This window comes from Salvelinus sp. IW2-2015, linkage group LG20 (assembly GCF_002910315.2).
Source record: "Salvelinus sp. IW2-2015 linkage group LG20, ASM291031v2, whole genome shotgun sequence".
In the NCBI taxonomy this organism is placed as follows: Eukaryota; Metazoa; Chordata; class Actinopteri; order Salmoniformes; family Salmonidae; genus Salvelinus; species Salvelinus sp. IW2-2015.
The window spans coordinates 78,009,883-78,035,808 of record NC_036860.1 but is presented as its reverse complement, the minus strand read 5'-3'; the positions used below and the strand labels follow the sequence as shown (position 1 = coordinate 78,035,808).

The 25,926-nt window shown below is 42.0% G+C and overlaps 2 protein-coding genes across 2 annotated transcripts in view; one reads left to right on the top strand and one right to left on the bottom strand.

The window, feature by feature from the left end:
* Positions 1-87: 87 nt before the first annotated feature.
* Positions 88-15,728, bottom strand: LOC111981733 (GRB2-related adapter protein 2-like). The gene is given in 12 exon segments (XM_070449678.1): positions 88-3,230; positions 3,481-3,587; positions 3,826-3,875; positions 3,878-3,909; positions 4,295-4,415; positions 4,418-4,453; positions 4,456-4,481; positions 7,262-7,381; positions 7,506-7,597; positions 7,834-7,969; positions 9,065-9,139; positions 15,358-15,728. Coding segments are annotated over 10 exon segments (828 nt in total). The 5' UTR covers positions 7,912-7,969; positions 9,065-9,139; positions 15,358-15,728; the 3' UTR covers positions 88-3,064.
* Positions 15,729-19,586: 3,858 nt separating this feature from the next.
* The window catches only part of LOC112081331 (ras-associating and dilute domain-containing protein), a 28,988-nt gene continuing 22,648 nt past the window's right edge, over positions 19,587-25,926 (top strand). Inside the window, exons 1-4 of the mRNA XM_070449794.1 lie at positions 19,587-20,342; positions 20,851-21,189; positions 21,454-21,689; positions 22,760-23,135. Of these exons, the coding sequence (XP_070305895.1) occupies positions 20,215-20,342; positions 20,851-21,189; positions 21,454-21,689; positions 22,760-23,135 (1,079 nt within the window). The 5' untranslated portion in view covers positions 19,587-20,214. The remainder of the gene's footprint in view (positions 20,343-20,850; positions 21,190-21,453; positions 21,690-22,759; positions 23,136-25,926) is intronic.

Below are 25,926 nucleotides of genomic sequence, written 5' to 3'. Positions count from 1 at the left end.
AGAACTCAATACAGATAAATTTGCCTACATGATGTTGTAATGTCTAGCCAACTAAAATGAAATGACTCAAAGCAAAAACCAAAACAGTTCAATTCCAAATGTATTTATCAGACCCTGTGCTTCGGATACTATTCTTGGATGCTCTGGTTCTGTGACATACATTTAAAAAAAACATTTGGTCACAGGTCAGCAGTGTTGGGGAAGCTACTCTGAAAATATACAGTACCAGTTAAAAGTTTGGACACACCTACTCATTGCAGGGTTTTTATTTATTTTACTATTTTCTACATTGTAGAATAATAGTGAAGACATCAGAACTATGAAATAACACAAAGGGAATCATGTAGTAACCAAAAAAGTGTTAAACTAATAAAAATATATTTTATATTTGAGATTCTTCAAAGTAGCCACCCTTTGCCTTGATGACAGGTTTGCACACTTGGCATTCTCTCAACCAGCTTCATGAGGTAGTCACCTGGAATGCATTTCACTTAACAGGTGTGCCTTGTAAAAAGTAAATTTGTGGAATTTCTTTCCTTCTCAATGTGTTTGAGCCAATCAGTTGTGTTGTGACAAGGTAGGGATGGTATACAGAAGATAGCCTTATTTGGTAAAAGACCAAGTCCATATTATGGCATGGACAGCTCAAATAAGCAAAGAGAAACGACAGTCCATCATTACTTTGACATGAAGGTCAGTCAATCCGGAAAATGTCAAGAACTTTTAACGTTTCAGAGTGAAGGAAAAGCAGCCAACAAGTGCTCAGCATATGTTGGAACGCCTTCAAGACTGTTGGAAAAGCATTCCAGGGGAAGCTGGTTGAGAGAATGCCAAGAGTGTGCAAAGCTGTCATCTAGGCAACGGGTGGCTACTTTGAAGAATCTAAAATACTTTTTTGTTGCATACTACATGATTCCATATGTGTTATTTCATAGTTTTGATGTCTTCACTAGTATTCTACAATGTAGAAAATAGTACAAAATAAAGAATAACCCTTGAATGAGTAGGTGTGTCCAAACTTTTGACTGGTACTGTAGGCTAGTAACCAAGCCACCAATTACTTCACTCTGGAAGAAGTTAAGCTACACTAATGCTTCCCTTAAGGAAAATATAGTTTACTGAACTAAAGTTACTTTGAAAAGTAGTTTACTACATCCAAACTTGTTTGTGAAAAATTATCATATGTAAATCTGAAATGTCATAGACTACAAATTGCAAGTCTAAATTCAAATCTAGGTAGTGTTTTCAGTAGTTAATTCCTTTTTTTTGCAATGTAACGCTGTAGTAATTGGATTAGGCAATAATAAAAAGTTGTGTATTTTCAGTAGTTACTGCAACGTTACATTGCAAAAACAAACAAAAAAACGACTGAAAACACTACCTAGATTGAATTTAGTTCAACTACCACTGAGCTACTGCAAAATGTAGTTGAATTACATGTAGTTCACTATTACCCAACACTGCAAGTCAGGAATATAGTTCTCAGTGTCAGATCATTAGAGTAATCTTTTGAAAATACTGTCCCAACTACAACAAAAAATATTTAAATACATGTCATTTTGTCCTAAAAACATTTCAATTAAATACTGAAGAATTCCATGAATTCCTATGGAAGACTGCTTTTGAGGAGTGACAATATGGCCGACCGGTGGCTTCAAAGCATCTCATTGGCCATTACATAGCATCAGCAAGCCAGGGTTTATATACATCATTGTTTTAATTTAGACAGATGACAAGCATACCCAAACTGACATTGTAAATTTGGTAGTTCACTAACAAGACATAATTTGCTATGGAGACCTCACAATTAAAAGCAAGCACTACAAACAATACAAAAAAGTAGCAATACAGTGTAGTACCATACAGTAAATGTGTGGCAGCATAGCTCCCAGTTTTCAACCTCCAATGGATATCACACTGTAGTTGGGTTGTGGAAGTTCCCTTATAAACAGGGGCGGACTTAGTGATTTGGGTGSACAACATTTTGTTATGGGTTTTATAGTAAAGACATCATTTAACTGTAAAAAGAAATRACCTTTTAATGTGCCATTTTTGTTTAACCTGTAACCTTTATTTAACTAGGCAAGTCAGTTAAGAACAAATTCTTATTTACAATGACGGCCTACCAAAAGGCAAAAGGCCTCCTGYGGGGGCGGGGGCTGGGATTAAAATGAACACAACAAGTCATGATGTTTTCATCTGATTGTCAAACAATCACTTCTTAAAGTAGCATCCAAACAACTTTCCTTCAATTTGCAAGTGACAAACTATCTCACTGGAGATGATCTGATTATCCTAGTGAGCCAAAAAACGCCCCTCTGTCTTTCTATATGGTTCCAATGTATCTGATTCTGTCTGGCCAAAAAGCGTATGACATGCCATACTCTGTTTGGCCAGATTGCATCAGATACATTGTCTACACATACATGTCTTCTGCCTCGATGACAATGTCAGTATTACAAGCAGCACTTGTCTTTTGACTAAAGAAATGCATTAACTTACAAAAATGTTCTGTTAAATCTTCTTTCTTTCTTTTTATTTTCACTGGTTGCGTTAATTGCACATTTCTCTGCCCTGCTGTGCAAGCACCTCATTGATACAGCTTAATTACAATGAAAGTCAAATGTGAAGTCATATCGCGTGAAACAATGCATGGGAACTCTGTCAAGGTGGAATAGTCCATTATTATAAACCATTTGTGGGGTCTCATGCAGAGACATTATTGGGGGAAAAAAGAAGATTGCTAGTATTTTATTRTTATGCCCAGCTCACAAGGCACCTTGATGATGTCAGGCCTGAGGCAATTGCCTCTTCTGCCTAATGGTAAGTCCGCCACTGCTTATAAATCAATGTCATTTAGGCATGTCAATTGTATCATGCTGAGCACCAGCTTTAAAATAAAAATAAATGTGTGAGCATATGTTATCAGAAATCATATGTGAACCAATTTCTTTTTAGTCCTACAGTTTGGGCTGCTGAAGTTTCTGTGTGTTGCCCGACTCTTATCATCACAGTCCATATGATTGGAGAAGTCCAAAGAGCGACTTCTCTCTCTAAGCTTTCCTCATAATGGTGTGGTATAGTTGGCAGGGAACAGACCACTTTTACCCCGCAATCTTCCTTTCCACCACGATGGATCAGAGTGATCCAAAATGTCAATGACATCACCTGCACGGAAGCCTAGCTCGTCCCCTTCCTCCGTGAATCTAACACGCTTACTGCTGATGCCCCTGGTACGTACGTACACACACCACACACACACACACACACACACACACACACACACACACACACACACACACACACACACACACACACACACACACACACACACACACACACACACACACACACACACACACACACACACACACACACACACACAACCTGTGTTAGGTAATAGTTGGCCATAGGAACCAGACATTTCAGAGGACATCAAGGATGAGCCCCCATTTACTGACTACAGTAGGCTTACTGTACCTGTGGATGAGTGTGTTTTCAGATGTCCTTTGGGGGGCTGGAGAGAGGTTAGGGGGTGTTTCTACCAGGGGTGCTATGGTGTGAGCCCTCTCCTCCATCCCAGGTCTCTACTCTGGGAAGAGAGGAGAGAGGTTGAACTCAGGTCAGACTCTAACTTTAAACAACCTACAGTATGTCAGAATCACAGTAAAACATTACAACCCAATGAAATCAAAATAAGCAATGACATGGTTTACATGACCATGGTACATAGCAGCTGAAAAACGACATGATTCAAAAGACTGCATTGTAGGTAGTGTAGGTTTTGTACTTTGGGGTGAGTACTGTAGGGTGAGTGGTGTTTACCTGCTGACTGTGAGGAAGGTCTGAAGCCCTGCGGTGTGACTGGCTAGTAGGGCCCCATAGCTCCTCTCCTCAGGTAACTCCCCTCTTCAACTGACAACAGAAGGATGTGGACAGGAAAGGGTTAATAAAGGCCAGTGCAGTCAAAATGTAGTTTTTATATCATATTGTACAACAGCTGATGAAACTAACAAAAACATTTGATCAGTGTTATTTCCGATAGTTCTGGTTGAAAGTACAATCTACACAGGACTTCTGTTAGAGGTTATTTTCCATGGTGACATCACATGCGGTACATTTTGTTAATAGACCAATACCATTGGTTAACTGACCATTCTGGTGCAATAGCCACTGATTTCTTCCTGTATCTGTGCTTGAGAGTAAGAAGATACAGAAGAGTGGGAAGTCAAGAAAGGGAAGGAAGCCTTCACTAAAGAGTTGATTGAACTGAGATAATATACGGCTGAAATACCGGTTGGTGCGGATGGGGCTCTGGTCATCCCGGCTACCGTCTCTGAGGTAGATGTCCCGTTGCTTGGAGATGGAGGTGTTCTTGTAGAAGTCCACCAGCTTGTTGAGGGAAGTGAACTTCCTGACCACAGGAAGTAGTGGCCTTTGCTGTCCTTCATCACTTGAAATTCTGCACGTCAAACTCATGTCTGAGGGAAAGTATGGTTTATACAGTGAACATGTCACAACACAAATCTGGCCTCTTAGTCACATACAGTACATTGCAGGTTTAGGGTCAATCCAATCATCCAGTCAATTCAGGAAGTCACTGACATTCCGAACCAATATTTTCAATGCTTCAATGAGGAAGATTGAATTGAATTTGGTTAAGTGTCTGAATAATTGGATGAAATGGAATTGACCCCAACCCGGTTGACACTGCCTGGGATATTTATATAAATGTGTGTCGATTTGTGATACGCAGCCCCTGTGAAGAATTTGAATCAGTGGAAGGGACAATCCCTGTTTTCAGAATACTTGGCAGAAATTATTAGAAGAGAAATACTCTTGGGCTCAAGCTAGACTACAAGTGCTCTGTTGACTGGCCCCTTCAGAGCGCTAAGAAACAAATACACAGGTTGATCAGGAAGTCCCAAAATCAGATGACTTTTAATGGGTAAGAGACACATAAACAACCTTACGAAGTTCTGAGTAATCAAATCAGTGTCAGGTTTAATGTATTCTTCTGGCCTTCTGACCAATTTAAGAGGATCCTAATGAAGTGAAAGATAAAGCCGATATTGTAGGGTTTTTTAACAAGCTCTTCATATCTGCTGCTTCAGTTGTTGATAATGGTGGGGCCCAGGCCTCTAATGTAAACTCTGTTACAGTCAACTATGATATAGGCCCTCATGTGAACCATTTGATCTTTGAGCCTGTTTCTTATACTGAGGTCTATAAAGCACTTWAGGCTATAGACACTAAAAAGTCTGCAGGTCCAGACAACTTGGACACCTACCTCTTAAAGATAGCAGCTGGTATTATTACTGAACCTGTGGCTCACATTTTCAACTTGAGTCTCTTGACCAATTCCATGCCTGGCATTTGGAAATCAGCTTATGTCCTCCCACTGCTAACGGGAGGAGATCCCTCAGATGCTAATAACTATCATCCCATCTCCCCTCCCTATCCTGGCCAAAGTCTATGAATCCCTAGTGAACTCACAGTTAAAAAACATGTTAATTGAGAAGAACATACTGAGCGGGGTTCAGTCTGGCTTTAGATCGGGGCACAGCACCACAACTGCAGCTATAGCAGTGRMAAACAACATCATTAATGGACTTGATAAAAAGCAACATTGTGCTGCTCTGTTTGTGGATTTATCAAAGGCCTTTGATTCAGTTGACCATGAATTGTTGCTAGCTAGACTCAGAAACATTGGTCTCAGTGAAGGGGAAGTAAATTGGTTTAGGAACTATTTTTCTGACAGAACACAATGTGTATATACTGACAATCATAGAGATTAATAGAGGTGTGCCCCAGGGTTCCATTTTAGCTCCTGTGTTGTTCTCAATTCTTATTAATGATTTGGGAAATGAGATACAACCAGCAAAGTTAAATCTATATGCAGACGATACAGTCATATATTCATGTGCTCCTTCTCTGGTTCAGGCTGTTGAAGAGCTCCAGACTGCTTTTCAGTCACTGCAGTCCTCCCTTTATGGTCTCAAACTGGTCTTGAATGTACAAAAAAATTAATTGATCACCTTTACCAGAGCTAGAACTCTGCCAGAGAACGTTAGCATTGTCACATCTGGTGGCTTCTCCATTGAAAAAGTGTCATCCTACAAATACCTAGGTATTTGGTTGGATGACAAGTTGTCCTTTAAAGTTCATGAGGATAATCTTGTGACAAAGCTTAAATTGAAATTGGGTTTTTATTTTCGTAATAAGGCTTGCTTCCCACTTATGGCTAGAAAGAAGCTTGTTCAGGCCACTTTTCTCTCTGTCATTGATTATGGTGACTTTTTGTATATGCATGCAACCTCCTCCGTCTTACAGGGACTGGACTCTGTTTATCATGCATCCTTGCGCTTTAGTACAAATGCCAAGTCACTCACCCACCATTGGTAGGTTGGACCTCACTTTATATGCGCAGAAAGATACATTTGTATGTGTTCATCTACAAAGCCCTTTTGGGTAAACTCCCTCTTTACCTCTGTAGTCTGGTCTCCTTCACCACCAGCAGGTAAACTYCCTCTTTACCTCTGTAGTCTGGTCTCCTTCACCACCTGCAGTTACCATACCCGGTCTGCTAGGTGGCTGCTACTTAAAGTCCCCAGAACATTCACAGTATTAGGCAAGACTGCCTTTTCTTTTTGTGCACTAGACGCATAGAATAGTCTACAATCCATGTTTCATCTAGATATGTTAGTGCCACTGAATGAATTTAAAATATTGATGGGAGACTTTTTTAGGCTGGATCATATTGTTGTATGTTTTAATTATGTAATGTAGTGAATGTTGCTGCCTTCTTGGCCAGGTCTCCATTGAAAAAGAGACTCTGGGTCTCAATGGGCTTATCCTGGTAAAATAAAGGTAAAATAAAAATAAATAAACAATGATAGGATGTGATGAGTTATGATTTAAACAATTTAGTTGTGTCCTGTCCTATTCCATAAATCCAAAGTCAACTGTTTCTCTGGTGCAGTACTTTCATTGTCCCCTGCTGGCTTATGTTAGATATTGCAAGGAAAAGCTGTACCAGTAATATCAAGTATAGCCGACAGAAACAGAACTCTTCCCTGGCTCATAGACATTTCATGAGAAATGGAGGGAGATTGTGAAAATGTTCACAGATGAGTTTTGCAGGTTAACATGTTAGCATATTTGACAGAGTTCATGCGGTGTAAACTCTAACCCCCCTAGGTACTGTTTTGTAATCAGTGAGCTCCCTGTAATACCCTGGCCTGAGCCTACACCCACCCACCTGACAGAGATGGAGAATTCTCCAGGGGAGCTCTGACTGCCACGGATCAGGAATCCCCCCACCTCCCTAGASATCAGGAGCTCCTCAGCAGAGCTGCGGCTTGCCGTCTCCTTGAACCAGCTGGACAGAGAGAGATACAGTATACAGATGTGGCTATACTGTACTTACTGTAAGCATACAAACTCATGTTGTATGTGTGTGTTCAAATACATTTTATGGATGAGAATGAGTAACTTTATTTCACCTTGGGGTTTGTCTCTCGATGTAGTTTTGGGGCACAAAGCCTTCCTGTCCATGCAGCTCTGCCTTAAACCACTCATCTTGACTACCTAGAATCTGATTAGGGAACAGAGATAAACAAAAACAACAGAGCTCACTGTTTAGGTTTAATATTACAGCAGAATACAACAGTAGAACTTTGTGTGTAGAATTTAGGAATTAGATTAGTGGAATGTGTCTTTAAAGTCAAGGCCCACACTCAGTTGTACTACTGTCATTCTTTAGTCTTACTATGGCACGCTATTCTGAATTGTAAATGTGTCTCCTCCCATTCTCTCTCAGGTCATACTCACTTTCAGGATGTCTCCCTTTCGGAAGCTCAGCTCATCCTCAGCCGTAGCATTAAACTCGTACTTTCCTCTGGCTTCCATGGCGAGAGGTGGAAGGGTCAAAKAGTTGGAATAGGGAGGCAGAAGGACTGCAGTCGGTCTATGGAATGAGATGAGTCAGGGAGAGTTGTGGGCTGGTAGTTTCAAAGTAAGCAAACTATACAGTGCAGTCAAAACATTTATTTCCTGTGTTTTAGATATATTTTGACACTGAGGTTGGAATAATACTGTGAAATTGTGAAAATTATGATAATGCCATTTTAGCGTAAGAGCTGTTTGAAAAGACCGCCTGAAATATCATCCTGTTTTGGTGGGATGGAGTTTTGGCAGTAAATTAGTTAATAGACCAATATGAAAGAGAGTTCCGAACTACCCCCCCCCGATATAGCTGTCTGTAGCATTTTCAAAAACATATTCTCATCTGATCGCCAGCTTCCACCTGCAGCATGAACAATTATAATCGCGCCTCAATGATCTCTGTCAGACCCGCAGCCCTCTACCTCTTTACCAATAACAGCTATAGTTTTCAGTTTTCTCCTCCTCACTCAGACAACTCCCAGAGAGTCCTAGCTTACTTCTAGCTAAGAAGCTATTTTTGTTTCTTTTTTTGACCATTTTAATTGAAAAAAATCTCAGTAAGGTACTTCATTGTTAATCAGAAATTATTTGATATTGAGATGAAAATGGCTGCAGTAGACCTTTAAGTCCTTAGCTCCTATAAGCTCCTATAAGGAACATAGGCCTACAAATAACTGCACTGTTTAAACAGCTTACTGTATACTTGTATTTTAGGTCGACATTGCCAGTAACTTAACTGGTGGGGTAATTCTGCTGAGGTGGTGCAGTGGTGGTTTGCAAAATACAATTGTTACCAGCCTAGACTAGACTATGCTGTACATTCTGTAATCTGTGAATATTGCACCTGAGGCTGTAACAGCCATTGCATGGGGGAAATGGAGGAGATGACATAAGAGGAGTTGTGCAATAAGAACACAGATTTAGTTTCAAAACCCTTTGGTTCGGTTGTATMCTTCTGAACACAAGCCTAAGTATAACTTTAGATAAATATATCCCATTCCTAGCTATGAAGTTTAGATATGGAAAATGAGAAWTAAAGAAATGGGGWAAMTGGAAAATAATTWWRAAATGGAAGCAAAACAGAGAAAAGTTGTCTGAGCCAGRCACTTCCCSTTACCTWMTGTCACGAAGCTGAGGAGAGAACAATTCTTGTTTCGGTAGTTCGTAGCATTCACCATGTGTTAATGTTTACCTACGGGACACATAAACAGACATGAGCATGGAGGAACAGGCAGAAGAGCGAGTCAGAGGAGGACAAACAACATCAGGAGCTGTCCATTTCCCCTTTCAATTAAGTAAAATGAAAACACCGTAATTTTCAGAGATTGAAATCTCATGATGGTAATCATCTTTGATGTTCAATTTGCTGCTCTCCTACGTGTGTGTGGTTGAAGGGAGGTCTGCAGTGTATGCTCCAAAATCACATATATTATCCATCCCCAAAACATACAATTTCAGAAATCTATCCCAGCCCTACCTCTCTACCTATTCAGCCATCAGACACCGGAGAGAGCCAATAACAGCGCTGTAGTATCAGCTTCTATTGCTCACCACGGCTCCAATCCTGTACCCTGATTAAAACTCCTACTCTGCAGTAAAAGACCCCTTCTGTTCCCCCTCTCTGTCTTATTCAGAGCGGATATGAGYGAGGGTAGATAGATGATAATGAGAATCATTCACAGAGCTATACTAAGCCGGATGGAAGGCCGCATAAACAACATGAGGACAACTGAAGATTAAATTCAATTACATGAAGAAAATCGTTTCAAACTATGTGTGTTTCTGTCAGACCCAGATGTATCTCTTTCTCTCTCGTTTTCTTTACCAGACAGGAACTATTCATTAAACCAGAGGAGGAAACTCTCCTCTGTCTCTCTCTCTAAAGTCAACACAACATATTCACTTATTGACAGTAATAGCTCACATATCAGTTTGATAGAATTGTTATATTTAAATGTAACCTTTATTTAACTAGGCAAGTCAGTTAAGAACAAATTATTATTTACAATGACAACCTACCCCGGACAACTCTGGGCCAATTGCACGCCGCACTATGGGACTCCCAATCATGGCCAGATGTGATACAGCCTGGATTCGAACCAGTGACACCTCTTGCACTGAGATGCAGCGCCTCAGACCGCTGTGCCACTCGGTAGCCCACATATGATAACAAGAGTCTTTTTTCTAGGAGGTTTGGATGAACAAGGAGAAGGTCAAGGGATATCCCTTGACCACACATTCCATTGACATAAATTCAACAAATAGTTTAATCTAAATGATTCCCACTTCAGTTGAACCATGTGTGTACACAGAAGTGCACTCAATCTGTGTTATCTAACTCCTTCGCTCCATAAAACCATGTGTGTACACAGAAGTGCACTCATCTGTGTTATGTAACTCCTTCGCTCCATAAGAACCATGATGTGTCACAGAAGTGGCACTCATTCTGTGTTATCTAACTCCTTCGCTCCATAAAACCATGTGTGTACACAGAGTGCACTCAATCTGTTGGTTATCTAACTCCTTCGGCTCCATAAAACATGTGTGTTCACACGAAGTGCACTCAATCTGTGTTTCTCCCTCCTTGCTCATAAAACCATGTTGTGTACACAGAAGTGCACTCAATCTGTGTTATCTAACTCCTTCGCTCCATAAAACCATGTGTGTACACAGAAGTGCACTCATCTGTGTTTATCTAACTCCTTCGCTCATAAAACCATGTGTGTACACAGAAGTGCACTCAATTCTGTGTTATCTAACTCCTTCGCTCATAAAACCATGTGTGTACACAGAAGTGCACTCAAATCTGTGTTATCTAACTCCTTCGCTCCATAAAACCATGTGTGTACACAGAAGTGCCCATCATCTGTGTTATCTAACTCCTTCGCTCCATAAAACCATGGTGCCTAAACATGTAAAACAATGCATGCCCAAACGGCACTTCAGTTTTAAATCACTTGCCTCACCAATATGGCTCTGTTTCACTAATGAAATGGAACTAATGAAGTGAACCTCTGTTTCCATTTGCAGATTTAGCCCTCATAAACACATCAATATAACTCTTACTTTTTATTTTAGATAACAACACATCCAGCAAGCTTTGCTGAAAAGGCATGTACATAAACTGCAACATCCAACAAATTCAAAAACTGTCAACTGCACTGACGAAGAGATATAAAGTAAGACTACGCTGACGAGAGAGAGTAGCAGTAAAGGTAGACACTACGCTGCACGAGAGAGATATAGTAGGTAAGACCATACGCTGACGAGAGAGATATAGTAAGGTAAGACACTACGCTGCGAGAGAGATACAGTAGGTAAGACACTCGCTGACGAGAGAGAGTATCGTAAGGTTAAGGACACTACGCTGCACGAGAGAGATATAGTAAGGTAAGGACACTACGCTGACGAGAGAGATATTAGTAAGGTAGAGACACTACGCTGCCGACCACTAAACCCCTTACCCCCCACCCCAATGAGCATAAACCATCTGATAAAATCTTTGTAAAAAACACTGTCAAATAACATCCCACGAACTACTTAATATTCTGCTGTCAGGACAATTCTGCTATTAGACAGCCTGACCTAACACACACACCAACACACCCACACACCACACACACACACACACCACAACACAAAAAAACACACACAGACAGAAAACTCTTGTCGTCACTCTAAAGCCCCGAATGCAACCTCGGACCTCAAAAGCCATTTCCCACTGCATTGTTCATTGTTCCCTCTAATTATGGAGATTAGACCTGGGACCCCAGGTGTGTGTAATTAATTATCAGGAAGAACAGAAAACCAAACGCAGGCTACCGGACTCACAGGGTAAAGAGTTGAGTGGCTCGTAGAGCAGGTATTTGTACGCGCAATGCGGGGGTCCGCCAAATAAAAATGTGATTCACTTTTTTTTATTTTATAATTATAATATTTGTTTTTCTTCACATTTTCAAACAGTCCATTTATATTTTCCAACGGGGCTATACATTTGGGTGAGGTTTTTTTATCGCCTGAGTAGCCTCGTTTCACTGCCAAAAATAAAATGAAACCATCTAGTGTTCAGCGAAATAACAACACAATGTCAAATACAGGTAGCCTAGTCAAATAATTAACATCCAATCACATTAACTGTTACTCTCTCGCGGGAATTCCACTAACGGTCCATATGTAGCCTAACGTAGCTGCTGCTCATGTTGGTATCTGTACTTATGGCGCAAAACCCATGACAGGGAGACATAGTGGAGTGGTAACGCGCATGCAAGCAGTTGCTCCAGATGCCACTTGGGTACACTGCAGCATCCACCGAGAGGCTCTTGCTACCAAGGGAATGCCTGACAGCTTGAAAGACGTTTTGGACACTACAGTGAAAATGGTTAACTTTGTTAAAGCAAGGCCCCTGAATTCTTGTGTATTTTCTGCACTATGCAATGATATGGGCAGCGACCATGTAACGCTTTTACAATATACAGAAGTGCGCTGGTAATCAAGGGGCAAAGTATTGACACGTTCTTTTTAATTGAGAGACAAGCTTAAACTTTTCTTTACTGACCATAATGTTCACTTGTCTGACAGCTTGCATGATGACAAGTTTCTGGCTTATCTGGGTGATGTTTTTTCTCACCTGAATGATCTGAATCTAGGATTACAGGAACACTCTGCAACTATATTCAATGYGCGGGAMAAAATTGAGGCTATGATTAAGAAGTTGGCGCTCTTCTCTGTCTGCATTAACAAGGACAACACACAGGTCTTTCCATAACTGTATGATTTTTTTGTGTGCAAATGAACTCAAGCTTACGGACAATGTCAAATATGATATAGCGAAGCACCTGAGTGAGTTGGATGCGCAATTATGCAGGTACTGGATGACACAAACAACTGGATTCGTTATCCCTTTCATGCCCTGCCTCCAGTCCACTTACCGATATCTGAACAAGAGAGCCTCATCGAAATTGCAACAAGCGGTTCTGTGAAAATGTTATTTAATCAGAAGCCACTGCCAGATTTCTGGATTGGGCTGCACTCAGAGTATCCTGCCTTGACAAATCACGCTGTTAAGACACTGATGCCCTTTGCAACCACGTACCGATGTGAGAGTGGATTCTCAGCCCTCACTAGCATGAAAACAGACACAGACTGTGTGTGGGACATGATTTAAGACTGAGACTCTCTCCAATATAACCCACCATTGCAGAGTTATGTGCATCCTTTCAAGCACACCCTTCTCATTAACCCGTGGTGAGTTATTCCCAATTTTCGATTAACAAATAAGGTTTTATATGTAAGATGGTTAAATAAAGAGCAAAATTATTGATTATTATTATTTGTGCCCTGGTCCTATAAGAGCTCTTTGTCACTTCCCACAAGCCGGGTTGTGACAAAAACTCACACCCATTCTTATGTTTAATAAATGTATYGTATAGTGTGTGTGTATCAGGCTTACAATGATGGCAAAAAACAACATTGTAGAGTGAGCTGACCCTGGTGCTAGAGGGGGTACGCAGCTGAAGGATGAATGTTTGAAGGGGTACGGGACTATAAAAAGTTTGGGAACCACTGCTCTAGAGGATGGAAGTCTCAAACATGTAAAACTGTAACAAAACAGTAGCCGAGTCCCCTGGGAAGAGACAGTGCAGAGCAGAGGGGATCTACTCTAGTAACATGTCACCAGTGAGGTGAGCCAGGGGCATGTTGGCAGTGTGCCAACGTCCCTAGAGCTCCTCTGGTACGGTGACCTGGGTGAAGGGGATATTTGCAGTGGTTTCGACTCTCACTGACCACATGAATTTTAGCTGGATTTTTTCTTAGCACTTTTGTGCCTCCTCAACAGCCCAGTAGGTTGTTATATAGTCTTGTGGGGCCAAACATTACACCATTACTCAAGGAAATAGGATTATGATGTCTTAAAACAGATATCTTTATTAAATAACGGACATTGTAGAAGTGGTAAGATCTATTACGGAGTAGCGTGCATCATTTTCTTTGTTGGAAATGTTAGAAACGGTAAGTTTTATAATTAAGGATTTACATTATGCAAAGCCTAACTATGTGAAGGCACTAAACATTTCTCTACACTTCACAAATCAGAGATTAGTGAGGAATGTGCAGAATGTGTTTTGAGAGTAACTATGACATCCAACTACCCAGCACTGAGGAGAACAGCACGAGACAATACTGTATATACATTTATAAATATCCATCCATTCTCAATTATGGGAAATCCAAATTCAACAAGTTCTATATATTTTAGTWAACAACAATTTACYRCCATGTAAAGCATYGAAAGATCCAGTGATACTGTACTGTTTGTAATCTATTTGACACACCATAGTAGCTCACACTATGTCAATTAGACTGACATGGCTAGCCTACTATGATTGAATCGAGGACCTTGTTTTAGCAAATAAACAACCCCCCCAAAAAATGTTAACTTATAAAGCTTGCTCAATAGTGCACCTGTCCTCTTCAGTGGCTTTCGATTTGAACTGAGTTTCATATCAAATGAAAACACATTATGAACATACTTCCTCATCACATAAATACAACTATTGTTGAACTTATCTCCTACTTCTCATAAACTACCACATCCCAGAGGAGAAGCTATTTGACCTTGTAGAGCACTGAGCACACAAACCAATGAGGAAAAAACGTTCACGCAAAAAGCTATTTCAAAATACCTTTCACATCACCATGGCATGGGCAGGGGGACTATATGTGAAGTTCGTTTTCAAATAATTTAGCAATAATGAAAATGTTTCAACTGTTAGGTCAAAGATAATATCATTGTTGTTATACATTTATAATAGCATTGCATAATATGGTAACAAGTTGTCTCATAGCCTACTTATGTGCTCCAGAACTATATTGCATATCCTTTTCACCAATGTCTGTGGACAACTGTTGGTTACTGGGAACAGTTATTGCTTGTATCAAACAGCTAGTTAAAGTACACTATGTGGCACTTCTTTCAATTGTCCGGTTAGTTGCCATAGATTCAGAATCTAAAAGATTTCCAACAATTTATAGGGAGAGAGAGACAGTTCTCTAACCACTAAAGAGCAACGATTCACAATTCAGATGAGAGGAAGCTGACTAATTATTATAATTAACTACATTACAGAAATTGTGGAGTGGGTACAACTGTAACAGCTGTTCCTAAGATTAGAGAGAGAGACTTCGATGACTATAAACCAGTCGCTGAAGTTGAATGGATTGCTCTGCAAGCAGTGTCTTCAAGCCAGCATGACATTATAAGAGGTTTGGTCATTTTGGTGACATGATTTGGCTACCCATATAACAGTGGGTATATTACATTTACATTTACATTGATGGTTGCATCACGTATGTAAGAATAATCAAGCATTCTTCAAATGGGTAAACTGTATATTGCAATATGATGTTTACCTTTATCTCATGTAAAGAGCCACGCGTTGACAGTCACAAGAGGTCGGGAAATTTCCGCGGCCAGCCAGGGCTTTGCCAACTAGATCATAATTTCAGTCAAMATTTCGCAAATTTGCATCAAAAGGAAAACGTCATATTCGTAAAATCATAAAGGTTAAATAAAACAAATCCGTTAAAGACTGTTTACTTCCGCGTCCTTTCATTGAAGTATAACAACGCTGAGACTTTCGAGTTCCCTCCCCAACACGCACAATAGCTGAATGTCCCACGGCGGAGATGAACCAGTTACTTGCATTTGGTAAGAGACCGCCTATTTTCAAAAGGAACTTTTGGACTTTACCTMAAAAATGCTGATGAATAAAACAGATMATTTTCATAATGTGACAATAAATAATAAAGGCTTATGCACTTGGTTAGAGACCGCCCCTTTTCAAATTGAACTTTTGGACTTTACCACAAACATTCTGAGGCAMTGCATCTCAGTGCAAGAGGCGTCCCTACAGTCCCTGGTTCGAATCCAGGCTGTATCACATCCGGCCGTGATTGGGAAGTCTCATAGGGCGGCGCACAATTGGCCCAGCGTYGTCCKGGTTTGGCCGGGGTAGGCCSTCATTGTAAATAAGAATKTGTTCTTAACTGACTTGCCTAGTTAAATAAAGGTTAAATAAAATAAAAATACATTTAAATGAATAATGTGACAATATGTAATAAAGGCTTATTGCATGAGGTGAAACATTATGATAAACACACGCAAACACACACGCAAACACACACAGAGAATAGACTTCATTCCTGTGATCTTCCATGTGTCTTTCAGATAGGCAAATTAATGCTCCTTGGCATCATCTTGAACATGTCCAAATGTTTCACATTCTTTCGGATGGCATGCATGAAGATCTCATTGGAAATGGGCTTCCCACGATAAAACACTTGACACTCCTCAAACAAACTAAACTGAAGTTATCGAGCTCTATTTCAGTAACCTACGATATTTCTATGACAGGTCGTATAGGCTAATTCTTGTCTATATCAACACATATCAACGTAGGCTTTCAAACCAATATAAGTTATATAATTCAGCCTGCATTATACAGTTAATGGAAACTGATGGCTTTGGAATTTGGTTATATAAAGTTATCTACAGTCCTCATATTTCTCTGTTTGGTGTGTTTTTTCTTGGCTATACATTCATAACACATGCTGCTGACCATCATTATAGAGAGCAAGCAGGGAGTTTRCTSCATGCAAAGAGGCTGAGGGATAGATAGTGTAGCTCTGCCACAGGTGGCAGGTGGTACCTYAATTGGGGAGGATGGGCTCTTAATAATGGCTGGAACGGAATAAATGGAATRGTATAAAACACATGCTTTCTGTYCTCCCCTTAGCAGCCTCTTGTGCAAGTCTTCACATGTTGCTAACTAAAGCTGCAGTCTGTGACAGGAAGTCAAACCCATAGAGATTACAGCGTGGTTTCGCTCTCTTCTTTTCTGGTTCAATATTATTTCTTGCTGACTCTAAAGCTTGGTCCACTTGATGTTCTAGATGTAAATGACAAGTTATTTTTCACAGAGTAGAAATGACTTTTCAAACTCCTCTTTTATTTTTTTCACACTAGTTGTAGTAAAGATGTAATAAAGATCACCAGATTAAGTCAGCATAGTTGGCAATGAAATTCCACAAAACATTGTTCAGCTGTGACAGCAGCAGAGGAAGGAATGTGAATGGACAGTAGAGTAAACATGAAATTCAGTTGACATGGGGAAGTAATGTGTAAGCCCCCAGGGTTCAGTCTATAGCTGCACCTGCAGGCCCTCAGCTTAGCACGATTCAACCCTCAGAACCAGAGTAGCAACAGGGGAAAAGTTTTGGACTAAGTAGTATAGATGATCTTTCTCTTTCAAACATCTGGCTTGTACTGTACGTTTATGATAAACTGCACAACCTCTTTTTATAGTGACTACGGTGTATTGCACTGGAAGTGTGAAAATCTATAGTGACAGCCTGCCATGTAACTGTAGTTTACAATTTACAGTTTGCAATGTTACAGTGCTTACGACAGCACCTATTACAATGTCAACGCAACATAATGAAGTGTTAGAGAGAAAGAGGTGTGTCAGCATCATTTATTGCTAGGCAGGTAGGGTATAAAAGTCCTATTGTAATCGGACATATTTCTATTCACTTTTGCTAATGTTAAGAATATAATCAAATGTGAAACAATACTCAACAACACAAATAGTTAATAAAAATAAACAACATAATCAAGGATTTAGTGTATATCAATGTCCTTCCAATKAATGGATTTGATCAAAACATCCAGCTGAACAAAACATGTAGGCCTACAGTAGATTTATGAAGAAGGGAATACTCTCCCATTTATTTACAGATCTTTTGGTTTATATTTAAGCAATAAGGCCCGAGGGGGTGTTGTATATGGCCAATATACCACGGCTACGGGCTGTTCTTAAGCACGACGCAATGCAGAGGTGCCTTATTGCTATTATAAACTGGTTACCAACGTAATTAGAGCAGTAAAAATAAATATTTTGCCATACCCGTGATATACCACGGTTGTCAGCCAATCAGCATTCAGGGCTCGAACCACCCAGTTTATAATACATTTTTGTATCACTCTGCAGTAGCAACATAAGTACACTCTGGTCCCTGCAGGTTCGTCCAAAGATTTTATGATGAGCAATATATCCATTATATGGGAAATGTAATTTTTTCTTCAAAAAATGTTTATGTTTGTACTGAAAATACATTTTCTTACTTGAACAAAATCTACAGCATTCTACGAAAATGCCAAACTAATTTTATGAAAAGGGAATAAAAAGGGAACAAAAAAGGGAAACAAAAAAATCATTTAAAATACGAGCATACTTTAAATGAATGCTTAGCTTGCTTTTACTATTTTAATGCTTTTAAGGCCGCGATTCATGCCAAACAGTGTTGAGTCTATTGCAAAATTTCTATTAAAGCTGCCTCTTTGTAAGAACCTTCCATCATCACTCTCACATACTTTCAGTGGTGTGAAGTACTTCAGTAAAAATACTTTAATGTACTACTTAAGTGTTTTTTTTTTGTATCTTTACTTTTACTCAAGTATGCAATTGGGTACTCCTTCCATCACTGAATAATTTACATGAGTGGATATATCCTTTATGGATCATGACCCAAGAAAAGCCTAATTGAATATTTGACTGATTCATTATGAAAACAGTTGCTGCATATCAGTTATAAAGAAGAGGTGGTGGTTAGGGGGAGGTGAGCTCCCTGTCCAATGAGTCGGATTAATCATAATCAGTCAAATATTCAATAACGCTTTTCTTAGCTAGTGATCCATAAAGGATATATCCACCTRCGTACAGTATGTGAGCGTGGAAGGTTGGAAGGTTCTTACAAGGCGGAAGATTTAATTGGGATTTTGCAATAGACTCAACACTGTTTGGCCTGAATCCCCAGCCTAACTATGTCAGCAAACCAGCCAAACCTCCTCATCTACAGCAGCAGGTTCCACACTCACTCACATCCGTTTGTGACCAACCAGCGGCGTAGAGTGTGTGTGCACGCGTGCATGTGCATGTGTGATTGTGTGTGTGTGACACCAGTGTCAGACGCTTTCTGGTCATGAAAATATTTTAGCCACTAGATGGAGCCCTTAGCATAGAGCAAGATTGCAAAGAAGAGCATCTGAGTTGATGCGGTACATGTACAGCASAGGAGGCTGGTGGGMTGAGCTATAGSAGGACGGGCTCATTGTACTGGCTGGAATGRAATATWTGGAACAGGTCAAACATGTGGTTTACATATGTTTGATGTGTTTGATACTTTCCATATGGGTGCGCCCATCCAGAAAGATAGATGACTCCTCATGGATATAACCCATTTTAACATGGATATTGCCATTGAGGGCTTCCACCATTTTAAAGTAGTCAACTGGGTAGGAATTCCTATGAGTTGGGAGGAATCAGCCAATGAAGAAGAAGATAATGTACTACTTTAAAATGGAGATATCCTCAATCGAGCTGCCCATGCTGTCCCAGACGTTATAATGGCACAGATACAAAGATGTGTCCTATATCTAGCTCTATTCGTGCTCCTTTACTCAGTCCATCGCATTTTCAAATCCCTCCCCACAACTCTCCCATGCGCGAAATGAGCAATGACGTCAGGGTAGTAACTCCAGCACAACTTTTCAAACACGTTGCATTCTACCAGACAACCAGTAAGTGTTGGGCACTGAACTGTTCAATGCGCCTAACGGGATAAGGAGAGATGGCATGGAGCAGACAGGTCAAGATTCGCAAGGTGCTTCGAATAACAAATAGTCCAGTTAAGTATCTGAAATGGATCATTTATTAGAAGTAATTCACATTGGATGTATTTATTTATTTTTATAAGAGAAAAGCTTTTTAAACTAGCGCTGTGGCTGTCCGGAACGTGGATACATTGTATCTGATTCTGACCAACTAACTTCTGTTCATGGAAACAATTCAGCAACAATTGTATCGAACGGATTAYAGTCGATATTGTTGAGTTGGAAATTCGGAATATAACTGTAATTTGAAAGCGAGTGTATTTTGGAAGTTGCCTGATGTCTAATGCCACTGGACGAGAATAACTTTTCTCCACGTCGTGCTTCTTTACGAAAACCTGTCAGAAGTTAAYAAACTGTCTGAACGGACAAATTCTTAGTTGGCTTCATCACCATGAGAAAGTGTGGATTCCAGTGTCAAATACCACGATGGACTGAGTATATTTGTCACAAATAGTTTATTTTGAGAATAGTGCCTTACCGTGCTTTATAGGGAGCACTTTGACATATAATATAGCCTACATCTGAACAAAGTCGTGATGATTTCGGAGGAACGAAGTAGTCATGTATCCAAGCAAGCCCTCAACTTTCCAGTGGGCCTATTGATCCGCTCCCCGAAGAAGAGCCTGGCAAAGCTGGGGAGGAAGCCAAGCAATGGATCCCTGCAGTAAGTCATATTATTTATATCCAGTGTGTCTACTTTGTGGGGTATTTAAAATGGGGTACCCTTATTTTGCAGAATTGGATTTCAGTTTTGTTACATGCAGCTGCCTGGGATTTTGTATATTTTAATGGACTTATGGCCTTCAATAGTTGGTTCCCTGGCAAATGTCGCTGCCAAAGATCTTTAGGATACCTGGGGCAGACATCTGACTGGACAGCTCAGCAGGGTCATCTGCAGCCTGCAGGTCCCCCACCATGCTCCTGCCACCTGGGGCATGCCCCAATAGAAATGTAATTTATTTGTAGAGAGGTGCCCGAAATACTGTCCTCTTATTAATTACCCATTCATTTGGTGTCCTCTCTTGAACTCTCACTTTCATTTACATCTTTGCCTTGTTCTCTCTGTTTCACTCTGTCACTATCTATGTCTCTGTCTCTTATTTATCTCTCTCTCTCTCTCTCTCTCTCTCTGTCTCTCTCTCCATCTATCCATCCATTTCTCCCTCTCTCAGGTCCAGCACCTCGGATGGCACCACCCATTCAGCAGAGAGTACAGGCGTGAGGCAGCCGGCCAAGAACAAAATCCGGCGTCACAACAACAGACTGTCGACGGTGTTCAACCGGAGCCCCCTCCTGCGGGGTGACAGTGGGCAGGGGCATGCCCCAGGTGGCAGGAACATGGCRGGGGACCTGCAGGCTGCAGATGACCCTGCTGAGCTGTCCAGTCAGATGTCTGCCCCAGGTATCCTAAAGATCTTTGGCAGCGACATTTGCCAGGGAACCAACTACAAGAGYGTGCTGGCCACGACTCGCTCCAGTGCCAAGGAACTTGTCAAAGAGGCCCTGGAGAGGTGAGGGGTTAGGGATGCCCACTGGCATAATGTGATTTGTTAGCATTAGCTTCAGTGCARACAGGCAAGCAGAAAGGGAAYATTCCTCAAGGCTGAATGGCATGGACTGCAATACTGCTCRTCCTAATATAGTGTGAACCATTGCAAATCACTTAAAGCTGGTGATATGGATATTTTACCCAAMTGATCTCAAMGCCATTTTATTTCAGGAGGAATTAGATCTTATCATGGTATTCTGACTGRAYCTCTTTTATCGTTGCTTAGATACTGTCTGGAGAAAGAGGATCCCAGTCGATATGTGCTGTGCGACGTGATTGGCCAGACCGGAGCAGACCACAAATGGAAGACAGAGTGCTTTCGGGTCGTGGGTGACCACGAGAAGCCCCTCATGCTGCAGTCGCTATGGAAACCCAAAGAAGGCTTCTCCAGACGCTTTGAGATCCAGAAGAGAGTGAGCGTMGAGGAACAGAGTGCTAAAGAGACCGACACCGTCACAGCAGGTATGTCAACCACACAGGTGCAGCTCAGTGACCCCCCTAACAACAACCTAAAGCCCAGGTAATCATTCTGTCTCTGTTGGGGTGGCATTGGATCTCCTATCTCTGTCACTAACTGTAGGGTAATAGAATCCATTGTCCAGCGTATCATGAGACAGAGCAGGGGAGATGGCAGGCAAGTGAGAGGTCAGAGAAAAACAAAAGCTGCAGTGAGGGGTAGACAAGGTCAGAGTGTCCCCTCTCTCTTATCTGGGATTAACAACAGGGTCCCAACAGCTCCCTCTGAAGCCCCCAGGGCAGRGGACTGGCTGTGGCWGGATAAGCTTTTTCYGCTGGGACCTGAATGTGTCCACCGCTCCACATGTTATTCTTTCCATCAGAGCTTGCCTCCTGCACACTGGACACTGTGTGGTCCTGTTGACTTTGGCGTGCATTTGTTGTGATTCTCAGTTTTCATCAAACCCCACATTACCCTCCACTCTCTTTGCTCCACTCTGATTGGGGGAAGCTGGGGGAAGTTGCCCCCCCTGCAGGCCTGACCAGCCCCCCTGACACAGTGTGGCAGAACAATGTGGAAGAACGCCCACTTCCACAGCTGATAAGGCCTGGGAGCAGGAGCTGTTAGCTGGGTGTGAAGCTTAGCTCTCTGGACATTCCATGGTGCTTAATGGCTCCAAATGAGCTGAATAGTGTTTATGTTGCGGTACATCAGCCCAACAGCCAGGAACGCCTGTTGATATCAGATAGAGGACAACACCTCTCACTACCCCTCCAGATTTCCTCTCCTTCCCCTTCTATGTTTGSTTTGACTGAGAGCCAACTCAGTAARACATTATGATATGGTGGTGTGTGATGGACTGGAATGATTTGATGGAAGAGCTCCACTAATAGTTTATTGAGTGTTTAGCATACTGTGAACTTTCCGTTTATGCATAGATGATGAYGTTTATGTTACATTGACTATATYAGGACACAATCAATGATTTYGTAATAAACTATGAATACATGATTAATAATCACTTCTCTGCATCTAGTCTCATCCTCCCTCTCTCCCGTGCTCCTCTCTGCCCCAGGTATCAACGCCCAGGCTCGTAAGCTCCAGAAGGGCCGTTCGCGGGTCACCTCTCTGTTCATGGACGGCAGTRGTGAGGATGTGGAGGGCCTGGGGATGTGGAGGAGTCTCAGTGAGATGGACCTGTCTGCCATGRAGAAGGAGGCYGTGCRGGCCCAGCAGAAGGSCCAGCTCATCAGGGAGGACCCGGAGGCCGAGGCCGACAAGGARGCCCTGCGTCTGGGCATGGAGAAGGAGGAGACGGAGAGCAGTGACGACAACACCACCCAGTACTCCATCCACCCGCCCTTTGACTTCCCCTACTTCCTGCTGCTGCAGGGATACAGCTACAGACAGGTAGGAAAACTGGAAAGTGAAGCTGTTGCCRCTGTTATACATTAAACCCAGATGCATTTGTTTGTCTATCGGATTATGGATTAATTTAAATAATGAGTAACTTTAATGAAAGGATTGGCTTCAGTTTACACAGCTGAAGTCAATTTGTTAGATAAGAGTCARTCTGTTCTTGAATAGTTAGGCTCAGAATAGGTTTGTATGGTTGGAGAATGCGTCCGGCTGCGACAGAGAGATGTCATGCTGAAATCCTTCACAGAGGGCCTGGGCAGCCAGATAGCAGCAGCTGTATTTGGTTGAGCCTTTGTGGCTGCTCCATTGAAGACCTTTCAAGGTTCTCAAGTGTCTCTTGGCAGGGTGGCAGAAACACTGGGACGAAAGGCTTATCAGAGACACTGAGGCGTAAACAAGTATACTCCACTACACTATAGAGGCTCCCACTGAACCTCTTAGGTTAAGACCTGGGGTTAAAATCCCCAGAAACAGAGAGAGACAGTGAGAGAGAGGAGCAGAGGGCTTTAGCTACAGTGAGGATGCTATAACAGGGACAGCGAGAGACTGAGTCTTGCTGCTGGATTACWATGGGCTCAGARTATTGGGCTCAGAGCCACGAGCTCAAGCAGAGTCKGAGTAGACCGGCATGTTGTGGACAGGTGATCCTCGTGTCCACACACTGAGTGGGCCAGCCTGGGTCATGTACTGGAGAGGCGGGACAAAGGAGCTGGCCCTGGCCCAGCAGTAGAGTTCCCACACTGGGATGTGTTGTCTCTCGTCAGGGCTCGTTGAATAGATAAGGAACACTGTGCTCACAATCACAGYTCAGCTCAGCCCTGCTGGCTCTGCAGTGGAGGTGGAGATAGGCCTGATTAAAKGTACATAGTATTAGAGAATAGAGCAGAAGGAACACTGTAATGTCTAAACAAACTCAGTGGATGGTCACATACACATGCCTAGTCTACACATTTGCACACAGGCTCGTGCATGCCAGAACACACATGCACATTTAGGCACAAAAGCTGCACATTCAACAAAAAATTATAATATTCTTCTCAAAAAGAGATTTCTGTGGGTGACAGATTTTTTTTCTGCACTTTTATGTTTTCTGCAAAACATTCTGGATATTTCAATGCAAAACCAGAGTGAGAGTGGCAGGCTGTGGCCTAAGCAGAGAGCCAGAGAGCTAGAGGGCCAGAGAGCCAGAGAGCTAGAGAGCCAGAGAGCCAGAGAGCCTGAGTGCGAGAGAGCCAGAGTGCGAGAGAGCCAGAAGTGCGAGAGAGCCAGAGGGCCATAGAGCTAGAGAGCCAGAGCCAGAGAGGCCAGAGAGCCAGAGAGCCAGAGGGAGAGACCAGAGTGCGAGAGAGCCAGAGTGCGAGAGAGGCCAGAGTGCGAGAGAGCACAGAGTGCGAGAGAGCCAGAGTGCGAGAGAGCCAGAGTGCGAGAGCCAGAGTGCGAGGGCCAGAGTGCGAGAGAGCCAGAGAGGCAGAGAGCCAGAGTGCGAGAGAAGCCAGAGTGCGAGAGAGCCAGAGTGCGAGAAGAGCAGAGGGCCAGAGAGCCAGAGAGCCAGGCCCATTCCTAGAACAGGAAATGCTGCTGCTCTCTGTTTGTTTGTTCATATCAGTCCTATGGAATAGAAATGTTCCAGCTCCATAAATGAAATAGTTTTTGTCAGGCTTGACTAGTTTTTTCGAAAGTGTCTTTGTGTTTCCAGACCAGATTTTCCTGAACTTAATCACCTGTGAACCATGAGAGCTGTAGTGGATTTGATTTCCTTGTAAGTGTTGTTGTTCAAGTGCAGGTCAGTGTAGTCGCAATTCACATTGCTCACAGCTATTAACTCCCTTCCTAGACAGTTTGATCTATTCTGCCAGATATCATGTGCAGGAAATAAATAAAGGTTGTTTTGAATATTGCTTTGAATAGCCAGGGACTCTAACCATTTAGTTAGTTAAGTGTATGTGCTCGCACGCACTGCTCAGTGGCTGATACAGTATCATGACTGCCTGAAAGGCTCTGCATGGTCAATCCGATGTCTGAAGTGGCCGTAACGCATTTACTGCGATGCAGCCTCCGCAGACGTCAGGGCTTTCATACTTGATCTTAGCGGAGCAGAGCAGTGTTATAGTGAAGGAAGTTGTCAAGGAAGTGAGTTTGTGTTTATACATGACGTACCGCCCCCACCTATCGTCAACGAATCATGTCAATGCGGAGCTACAGTGGGGAGAACAAGTATTTGATACACTGCCGATTTTGCAGGTTTTCCTACTTACAAAGCATGTAGAGGTCTGTAATTTTTTATCATAGGTACACTTCAACTGTGAGAGACGGAATCTAAAACAAAATCCAGAAAATCACATTGTATGATTTTTAAGTAATTAATTTGCATTTTATTGCATGACATAAGTATTTGATCACCTACCAACCAGTAGAATTCCGGCTCTCGCAGACCTGTTAGTTTTTCTTTAAGAAGCCTCCTGTTCTCCACTCATTACCTGTATTAACTGCACCTGTTTGAACTCGTTACCTGTATAAAGACCCCTGTCCACACACTCAATCAACAGACTCCAACCTCTCCACATGGCAAGACCAGAAGAGCTGTGTAAGGACATCAGGGATAAATTGTATACCTGCACAAGGCTGGGATGGGCTACAGGACAATAGGCAGCAGCTTGGTGAGAAGGCAACAACTGTTGGCGCAATTATAGAAAATGGAAGAAGTTCAAGATGACGGTCAATCCCCTCAGTCTGGGGCTCATGCAAGATCTCACCTTGTGGGGCATCAATGATCATGAGGAAGGTGAGGATCAGCCCAGAACTACCGGCAGGACCTGGTCAATG